Source organism: Prionailurus bengalensis, chromosome A3 (assembly GCF_016509475.1).
Source record: "Prionailurus bengalensis isolate Pbe53 chromosome A3, Fcat_Pben_1.1_paternal_pri, whole genome shotgun sequence".
Lineage (NCBI taxonomy): Eukaryota > Metazoa > Chordata > Mammalia > Carnivora > Felidae > Prionailurus > Prionailurus bengalensis.
In genome coordinates this window covers 50,716,367-50,726,404 of record NC_057354.1, presented here as the reverse complement: position 1 = coordinate 50,726,404, position 10,038 = coordinate 50,716,367, and the positions used below count along the sequence as shown (strand labels likewise).

At 47.4% G+C, this 10,038-nt stretch overlaps 1 protein-coding gene across 1 annotated transcript; it reads left to right on the top strand.

Moving 5' to 3' along the window:
* Positions 1–343: 343 nt before the first annotated feature.
* On the top strand, positions 344–9,625 carry LOC122497557 (ral guanine nucleotide dissociation stimulator-like). Its single transcript, XM_043604753.1, has 13 exons — positions 344–529; positions 990–1,097; positions 2,552–2,739; positions 4,084–4,277; positions 4,426–4,802; positions 5,593–5,808; positions 6,190–6,293; positions 6,796–6,865; positions 7,487–7,555; positions 7,994–8,068; positions 8,647–8,679; positions 9,033–9,154; positions 9,359–9,625. The coding sequence occupies exons 1-13, from the start codon at positions 344–346 to the stop codon at positions 9,393–9,395; spliced, it is 1,779 nt and encodes a 592-aa protein (XP_043460688.1). The 3' UTR covers positions 9,396–9,625.
* Positions 9,626–10,038: the final 413 nt, after the last annotated feature.

The following is a 10,038-nucleotide window of genomic DNA, read 5'->3' as shown; positions in this document are numbered from 1 at the left end:
TTAGGAAACTATGGAATACTCGAGAGACACATTGAGTTAGGACATATAACTGGTAAAACAAACAAAGAAAAAAAGCTGAATTCAGTTCTGTGTCCTCAAAATTAGGACCCTACTTGCATTTCCAGGGAGTTGTGGCTATGGCATTTTTGACTCATTGTTTACAGTTAAGGAGATGACATTGGAGGAGAAAGATAAGCAGTCAACTACCAATAAGGGGTTCTAGATAGGTCTCATTTAAAGGAGGGCCCCAGGTACTGGAATCTTGAAAAAGTGACTTCACTTCCTTGGTGATAGGCTTCAACAGAACTTAGAACTCTGGTAACCAGGTGCCCACATTCTAGAGATGGCCTGCTTTCCGGCTCACTTGCCCAGAGTCATTCTAGAGAACAAAATGTTCTGTTGCTGTATCCCCATTTTCAGGATATGTGGGCTTAAGAAAGCCCAGAGTGAGAAACCTTTATGTCACTGTAGACATCAGCTCAGCCCTCATCTCCGAAGCTGTTGGTCATTTGGCAGGAGGCGCTCACAGGTAACACAAGGCAGCTCAGGGCAGCCCACTGGACAGAGCATGCCACAACTCTGATCCTGCCCAGAGCAGGCCCACACCTCTTGCCCCTCATTGTGTGTGTATGTGTGAGAGAGAGAGAGAGGGAGAGAGGGGGGGCGGAGGGGACAGAGGACGAGGGCTATGCCCTTCATGAGCAGAAGCAAGATGTCAGGTGTTGAAAGCCTAGCACATCTCTCATGTTCATACCCCAGGTCTTGGCAGGCAGGAGAAGATGATTTCTGGGGACCAAGTTCAACTACCTATATGTTAATTACGAGCCCTAGAGTTTCTTCTGGTTTCCTCCTTGCTGGGTGTCTTTACAGCTTCCCCTCTTAGCCTGTACTGTAGAGAACACAATTTCTAATGGGGGTGTCCCCTTGCGGCAATGTCCAGGGAGGACCCTAAGGTCTCTTGGCCCGACTACGGGGCACTGTACTTGCAGAGCTTCACCCAGGATATCTTTGAGGAGCTGGTCCATGGCTTCAACTACTGCAGCGCCCTAGATAAGTGTCAGGTGCAGAAGGATACCAAGAATCAGCGCTGCTCTGAGGTAAGAATGGGAAGAGGGTTTTTCACACCCAGGGCCTGCACATAAATATGGGGCCAAACCTGAGGCCCTCACATCATATTTCCACATGAGTGTCCCCACAGGCCCAACCACAAAATAATCTGAATAGCCAAACCTCTGCCACCAGCTATGTGGTAAGGTAGGAGGACACTCTTTACATATGTTGGAATGGTAGAGAATGCATGTATTGTGTATGTATTTTATTTTTTATATTTTGATAGAGAACATTTAATGTTTTTAATTAATCATTTTTATTTATTTTATTTATTTTTTTTACTTTTCATGAGGCCATGAGTATCTTTGCATTTTACTGCTGTTTTATTATTTTACCTACTTGCCCCAGATATCCTGGGTAGCACTCAGCTCCACTGTCCTTGCAGAACGTCTCCAAGCCCTTACATATCATCACACAAAACAGGGTGATTTAACACAAAATTAAGGGTGGGATGAAGCCATTCTATATGTTTCTGTAATGTCCTGCCTCTCAGAACACATTAAATTATTGTAGGCCCACCAAGTCATGAGCTGTGTTCTTATATGTCTTCATAATATTCCATAAAGGAGGTTGTGTGCCACTGTTTCAGCCTTTCAAGTCTGTTGGAACTTGACAGGATTCAATTCTGTTTTCATTTCAACAGTGATGCAGGGAAAATCTTAAGTGTCCTAAAAGAATGTTTTAGGTTGCTAGATCTGCCATAACATGGAAGCACAAATTGGGTGGAAGGACTTTGATGCCTCCTGGCTGAGATACCTGCCTCTGTCTTTTAAGAGTTTCACCGAGGAAATCTTTGATGAGCTGCTCTAAGGATTAAACTCCATCTCCCTTGACAAGCAGCAGGTGCATCAGTCCAGCAACAAGTGCTGGTATAGGGTCAGAACAGGTCCAGATTCATGTCCTTTCTCGGGACCCAGAGATGATCAGGGTAAGCCCGGAACCCAGACTACAATTGACTGGCTCCCTGGGGGCTGCTGAAGAAGGTGGTTTCCCCCAGAAACTTTCTCCCTATCAGGAACAGACCAAGCCTCATTAGCTTAGAGGAAATGCAGCCCATGCTTTTGACAATTCTCAGGACTAACCTATGTGATCTTGAGCAGCATTTGAAATTCTAACCCTCTGTGTTCTCATATCTACAGTAGGGGTGTTTGCTGATGACTCACTGGCATAATGCTCTTAATATAGGCTATTAAAAGAAGTGCTATTGTTGCTCAGCTAAGAGAATGCCTGGAAGTTACCAATGGTTTATCATTTCCCCCCTAAAACCAATTGCAATTTTAAGCCTAGAACCTTATTCTGTGTGGGCACTCAAGTCCCTTCTCTTTCACAAGTTCCCAAAGGGATGGGGGTCTCTGGTCTGAGAACCAGACCCTGATCTTCCTGGTAGTTCATGGCATTGAAGCTGACTACATGCCCCTCCTTGTCTACCCGGTGTTAAAAGGAATCAACCCTGTCCCTGGATGAGGCCTGTACAATGCTGAAGCTCAAGGAAGGCACAATGGAAAATTGTTTACAGTCCCTGCTACAATCACCTTTCCAGGATAGAAACACCTCAAACATCACAACCATTTTCTGCATATACCAGGTGTTCCCCATGGCCCAATTAGTCCTGGGACAGCAGTTCAAAAGGTGAGTGCCTGCCTCATACACAGCACAGGGGTGAGCCTCCCATTTACTACTTGTGTATCTTGGGAATGTTACTGCACCTCTATGAGCTTCACTTTCCTCTTCTGGAAGTGGGGTGGTAAGAGGATGAACCTCACAGTGTTAACTGTAGGAAATTATGGGAGAAAACATGGCATGGGCTTATCTGGTGCCTGGCTCTGTAGAAAGGGCTGCTGGACATGCTGAGTATCTTTAGGTTTAATAGTTCTCTCTCTCTCCAGTGAAGAAGCTCTCAACCTCAACCCTCACAGGCCTGTGGCACTTCTGAATTTAGAAAAGCACATGGAAAGCAGAAGTTGTCCTGTTTGCAAAGGACTTCTGAGATTCTATCTAGCTGGGCTTGGTATTTTTCCTTTATATGGCCAGACTAGGGCTTGCTGGGGGAGAGGCAGAGGCACCCATGGCCCACCCAGTTATCTGAAAAGTACTGGTTGGGTTAATTCAATCAACAATATATGTTAATCACCTAGTAATGCAGGCACTTTTCTAGTCACTAAGATAATTCAGTGAATAAAGTAGACACAATGCCTTGGTGTCAATTCTAGTCAGAGGGTAGGCAATCACTGTACACATCATAACCACTCATGTCCTTGGTTCATTATATGTGACATTTTCATGGCGTCCTCTGGATATGAAAGGATTGTCCCTTATTTGACCATTATGACAGACTACAAGACCAAGTAAACATGAGTGGGTCTTCAGGTTCAGAAGGAGGGCCTTCTGCATCCACAGAGCAGCATAAGAGACTATAGGGGTTGTGGCTGGAGGAGGACTTCCAGAACCATGGAACTCACAGATCTCTTGATTTCCATAGGAGGGCTTATGTTTGGGGGCTTCCTGTGAAGAAACAAATGAGTCAAAGAGAGCTGTGGATGGGGCCCCAAAACTTCTGGGAAGCAGAGCACAGTCTGGGTTCAGTTGGTGCCCAAGAGACCCATCCCTTCCACTGTTCCATCTGGCTCTGCCTGCTTCTCTCCATATCTACCTCTGCTAACCACAGCAACTAGGGCCAAGAACAGAAGGTGTAGTGAGAAGACTGCTCATAAATCGGCCTCAAACGTAAGCCCTATTACTGGTCTGTACTGAGGATGGCGTTGACTATGCCCAAGGCCGTGGTGAGAAGAGTATCAGTGAAAAAACCAGACTCACACAGGTTTTCTGGATGACTAGGCCTTCCACTGCAAAGGCGGGGTTGGAAGTGGGCTGGGCCATCCTCTGGGATCCATAGAGAAATAATGATGCTGTGGGAGTACAGTGTGGAATAAAAGGCCAGGCCTCTGATGCTTCTCCACACATGACTCTTCCCAGCACCCTCTCTCCCATCTTGACTACATGGCCTGACCAGAAATTTCAGGATACCTGGCAGTCTCTGAATTTTACCAGTTTCAAAGTAAAGACAGCCTATGTGGATATGAAGCTGCATGACTGGGACCTGAAGAACCACACCGCCCTTATCCTGGTGCATCAGGAAACTCTGGAGCCCACTGAGGCAGAGTCAGATGGTAAAGGGGATTAAAATCTGGGAAGACTAACTGGGGTGGGGTTCATGGGCTGAATATTGTTTTGAAAGCAATGGTACCTGTCCTGTTTTTGGGAAGGCACCTGGAAAGTCAGTTATGTGGATGAACCTTTCTCTTTATCCTGATCCAGTGCCAGCCCCAAGGCTCCTTCCAGTTGCAGAGCCAGAAAAGGGGTCTACTATGGAACTAGAGACAGCACCAGTTATGTTTCAACCATCATCTCAAGTGTCAGAGCCAGCATCACCTCCATCAGCTGTTCCAGAACTGGAACAAGTGTTAACATATTCTTCAGCATATGTGCCAGGTCCACAGCTGCAATCAGCTCAATCATCAGCTTTACTTAGAATTTTAACTCCAGCTCTAAAAATAGAGACAGAGCCAACTCCAGCGCCAGAGCCTTCCTGCCACTGGCATGTAACCCCAAAGAACCAGCTGAATGAGGAGAAGCCCAGCCTCATGGACTTCCCTCCCAAGCTGGTGGCAGAGCAGCTAACGTACATAGATGCGGTAAGAAGCTGGGCTCTCAGGGCAGGACAGGGCAGGGCACTTTCTACATTTTTGCCGTCAGCTAACCCAGACCTGCCTTTCCCTGATGTGGACTACTAGAGTCCGGGTCCAAATTTCAGCTCGACCACTTATCAACCATGTTACCCTGCCAAGGTCCTTAAATCAAGCTTTCACTGTCCAGCTGCAAACTGTAGAGATAGGCACTGATAAGAATTGATGCAGAGTTACTGTGTAGATTAAATGAGCTTAGAACAGCTAGAAAAATGGGTAGGCCCTGGTCCTTCAGGTGGAGGAAGACAGCTCACTGGGTGCAGCCAAGTCCATGGGTCACCCACCCATCTTCCTTGGAGGCTTAACACCCTGTGCACTTATTAGGCATCTGACATGTACATAACTACAAGGGGAAACAGAGAAACCTGTGGTTGTAACTGTCATGGGGGAATGTGCATCGAAAGGAGAGTAGGACCAAAGGGAAAAACAGGTGGAGTGGAAAAGGCCCCCTTGTGAGGAGTCACATTGAACTGTCATCTAGAGGCTGGGGTTAGCAAGGATGACCAGGGTCCAAATTCTCTCCTTCCTTCCCTGTCAGTATTCACTCCTAGGTCTTCCTGTACTTGACTCCCTCAGTGAAAATAGAATGGAATGAAATCCAGGGATTCCAATCAGGCTCAGGCCACATTCTCAGCTTCAGGAACTAAAGCTCTGACCTGGTAACCTCCTACCTAGGACATTAATCCTGAATGTGAAGTGGCTGGCTGAACACCCCTCCCCTCCCCACCCCATTCTCTAGGAGCTGTTCAAGAAGGTGCTGCCTCATCAGTGCCTGGGGTCCATCTGGTCCAAGCGGAATAAGCCTGGTAATGAACACCTGGCACCCACAGTCTGTGCTACCGTCACCCAATTTAACAGTGTGGTCAACTGTGTCATCACCACCTGCCTTGGAAACCCAAGAATGATAGCCCAGGACAGGGCCATGGTGGTGGAGCACTGGATAAAGGTGGCCAAGGTATTTTATGGGAGGCCAAGATGAGTCACTCTTCTGAGCCTTGGAAACTGATATTTCCTTTATCAATTCTCAGGGTTGGAGTCCCTAGTCTAAGCCCTAGGGTCTGCACAGTCCCTAGGCTCTTCCCTCCAGGGACATGCTGACCTTTACTTGCATGTCCCAATGGTGGAACGCTCAGTTCCTACCTGGCTCCTTCCTTGGAATGAGCTAAAATCTTCCCTCTCCCCAGCAGTGTTACTCTTTGGGTCTTATATGTGCCCTTCTGCAGGCACCTGGATATCTGTCATCTTGGAGGGAAATTTTAAACTGAGGGAGGCTGATACTTTAGAGCAAATAGAACTCCTGCTACCCACATGACCACTCATTCTCTTCCCTCCCCAGGCCTGTCAAATCATGCGGAACTACTCTTCACTGCATGCCATCCTCTCTGCTCTGCAGAGTGCCTCAATTTACCGTCTGAAGAAGACATGGGAGAAAGTTTCCAGGTGAGTATGCCTCTCTCCATAGAAGGATCAGGGTGGATGAGGGATTTCCCATATGCACATCTTTTCCCCCTCAGTAACTGGGACCCTCCTGGGAGGCAGCAAACCCTGGCAATAGAACCTGGGCTGGTGCACAGGTCTATAACTCACCCTGGAGAATAGTCCACCCTGACTCCAGCTATAGAAATAGTTTTTCTTAAATATCACGCACTGAGTTGACCCAAATTAAATATTATCAAGTGCTTACTTTACAGCAACAAAACTCTCTGCCCAATTGAAACCACAACTGACTGAAACGGAGTTGCTCAATTAATATGGAAATGGTGGCACTGGATGACCCACGTGAGAGCTCCCTCCATGTCCTACAAACACCTTAGTTCTCAGAGGAATCCAGAGAAAACCCTAATACTGGGAGTTTGACTTTTTGGAGTACTCAAATAAGAGGGACTTACATTCAAGCCACATTATTCCTATAATTTTTTCTGCCTTCTTTTCCTCTATTCAGGAAGAGCTTTCAAAAATTTAAAAAGCTGTGCACTGAAGATAACCCACAGAGAAGGGAACTGCTTCTGAAGGTATCATGGGAGGAGGAGGTTTGGGAAGAGAGAGGGTGGGGCCTGAGGGAACAGGGTCTTGAGTGGATGAAGAAAGACTGCTGTGTAGGGGAATGACATGAAGCATTCCTTGGGGAGGCGAAGCCTTTGGTATGAATATGGTTACAGTTTGGGGTGAAGATTCCATTGGGCGTGGAGCAAGTAGGTGCTGTTCAACCAGATGCTATAGACACCCTGTCTCTCCATATTAACAGCTAGTCCAGATGGGGACCTGTATACAGCTTGAGAGCCCAGAGGACAGCCCTCTGCTCAGTAGTGGGGTTGGGATGGATGGAGGGAAACAATAATGATAGTAATAGGACACTGAGTCCTCAGAAGACCATGTGACGTAGGTGGTGTTCTCACTTTTCTCAATGAGAAAACAAGCTCAGGAAGGCCAGGCTGCAAGTTCAAGGTCACACATGGAGTGAATGTTGGAGCTGAGATTGTGCTAGAATCACTCACAGCATGCTTAAGGATAATGTAGCATTGGTACCAGCTGACTTGGGTCAGATGTCCAGGGTCTCAAGTCAAAGATGGTGGGGGCGGGGGGAGTGGACTGAGGATATTATGGTCTCAATGAACTTGTCCTTGACCCTGCAGGAGCGGCCATCTAAATGGGCCACCCTGGTGATGAGCCTCCAGAGAGCCCAGAAAAGGCTGCAGAAGAAGGTGGGTGTTCCTGGGGAATAGAGCCTCCAGAGTGAGAGGAGAAGGGCTCCTCTCTGACAGCTGGAGGCCTCCATATCAAGACAGGTGGACCTTTCTACTCCAGCTCCTCCTCTTGTTGCCACAGCTTCCAAAACTCTTATTTTAAAGTGACTAGGAGGAGGGTCTATCCAGCTGGATGCAGAATGGATTTGTGGGTGGGGAGGGGCCTAGGACTACATACAATTTGATTTTCTAAAAGCAGGCCCTAGTGGTGATTAGGAGAAGTCTGATATCCTTGGAGGGTGAGGGTAAGGGGGAATTGAGAGGCGGCTGCTAGGGATCCTAGGCTGCTCCATGTGAGAACCTGGGGTGGACCAGGAGGCTAAAGCATTTTCAAGGGAGGGTCCCTGTGTGCACCTGAGAGCAGGGACTCATCCCACCCCTACCCCAATGACACAGGGTGTTGTCCCCTTCCTTGGCACTTTCCTCACTGACATGGTGATGCTGGACACTGCAATGAAGGACTATCTGAAGGTGAGTGAACCTCTAGATTGTGTAGGAGGGCCCAGAATCCTGAGGTTTGGGAGTGGAGAACCCCTGTAATGAGTCCTGAGACCTCAGGACTTGGCAAACCTCCCCTCATGAGAGCTTCACAGCTACCCCTGTGAGCTAGAGTTTCTCATCTCAATGATGAGTGAAGGGAGTTTGCACTTATGACACTGGTCCTGGTGCCCAAGACTGTCTGAATGCAAAGCTGCATGAAGTTTGAGTTGACCTCAGCCTCTCCCTCTCAGGCTGCTTATGGGGGGAGAGCAAAGTCAGGCACCTCCACATCGGCAAGCACTTACATAGCCTAACAGCCCCCTCCCCCCAGAGGTTTCAGCCTCCCCTTCTGTCATCAGAGAGGGTTGTGCTATAAGGTGCTTGACTGTCTACCCCATGTCGTCCTTTCTCTGGACCCCAGAGCCTGGCTTATATCCCAGTCCTGTTATCTGTGTATGGACAGTCTTCTCATGTGTCCTGGCACGAGAACAACATGAGAAAGGATGGGTATAAGGAACAAGCAATAACAAGGGGCTCTTTCTGATGGACTTTGGCTATTTGCTTTCTAGGGAGATGAGATCAACCATAAGAAAAAAACTAAGGTGAGCACTTGTGGCACTTCCTATTAGGGAAGTGTAGGGGAGTGGATACCAGAGATGGCCCTGGGAAGAATATTTCTTGGCTGCATCCCCTCCATCACACATTTACTGGAATAGTTTGATAATGAAAAAGTGTAAGACCCATCCATCTGGTAAGTGAAGTCAGGGGAGTGGCCTCAGGGATAACTTCCTGCAGGAGGAGGGGCTATTTATACTCACCTCTGAGAACAGGTTGAGACTGGATGAATTTTCAGGGAAGGAAGGCTGCCACATGTGCAAAGACCTAGGACTGGTCCCCTATCCCACTGCTCAACCCACCCAGGCTCTGTGTGCATCCTGTTCTTCTCTTGGCCTAGGAATACAAAGTGATGAAAGAGATCATGCTCCTCCAGGTGGCTGCAGATAACTACACTCTAGAACCGAAGGAGGAGTTTAGAGCCTGGTTCCAGGCTGTGGAGCGACTCAGTGAGGATGAGAGGTGAGGCCCATCAGGAGCTAGGCAAAGGCGTGGACTCTTTCTGGTGGCCACTCTAGGGATCCTGCATCCATGGCTCCCTGGGCAGCCTCAAGCCTTGTTTCCTTGTGATCACTGGAACATCAGACTCTAGCTACTGGGAAAACCCTGGGAGAGACACCTGAATTGTAGCTCCTGGTCGACTCACAGGTGTCATTCTCTCTTTAGCTACATCCTGTCCTGCCAGCTGGAGCCCCAATCCTAGCTGACCAGTGAAACTCAAGAACAAGAAGAATTGGCCACAATCAAGCTCAGGACTGAGTCCAGTGATAGTGCAACCTTTCCTCAGCAGCTTGGACACTTGCTGTGATGAACCCCATCTCCTTGACACTTCTTCCTCCCATCTATTTACCTACTTGGAGTGGCAATATTTATCTTAAATAGTAAAAGCTAGATTTGAATATTATTATATTAAAGCCTTCTTTTATAGCCCAAGAGTTTGGTTTGGTTCTATTACTTCCTACAGCAATTTAAATGGTGTACAGACTCTCATATTCTTTCTTGAACTAAGAAATCTTGCAGAGTCATCAGCTATTGTATGTGGGAGGAAGGAGAAGAGCCAGCCCTCCTCCCAAATTCCTCTTACTCAGAGAACAGGTTAATTTCAGTATAATGAATTTGGGTAAAAAGAAGAGACAGCCCCTCAGAATTACTGAGATTTAGAGGTTGAAGTTACTTTCACAGGAATGGCAGCAACCATTGAAATTGGATGTCCTTAAGTGTAACAATTTCCAGGACTACTACCTGCCCCAGGACAGTGGCTGCTTTCTACACTTTAAAGGAAAAGGTTTGTTTCCTGCTTCTTTTATTGAGGTGTTGTTTTTTGTTTTGGAGGGTTTTTTTTTTAC

What these genes read in the sequence shown, in the direction of transcription:
- LOC122497557 (XM_043604753.1), top strand. Translation starts at nt 344, where the DNA reads ATGGCCTGCTTTCCGGCTCACTTGCCCAGAGTCATTCTAGAGAACAAA. An exon ending in CTGGGACAGCAGTTCAAAAG is followed by an intron (nt 2,740 to 4,083) that starts GTGAGTGCCTGC and finishes GACTCTTCCCAG; the next exon opens with CACCCTCTCTCCCATCTTGA. An exon ending in CAATGAAGGACTATCTGAAG is followed by an intron (nt 8,069 to 8,646) that starts GTGAGTGAACCT and finishes TTTGCTTTCTAG; the next exon opens with GGAGATGAGATCAACCATAA.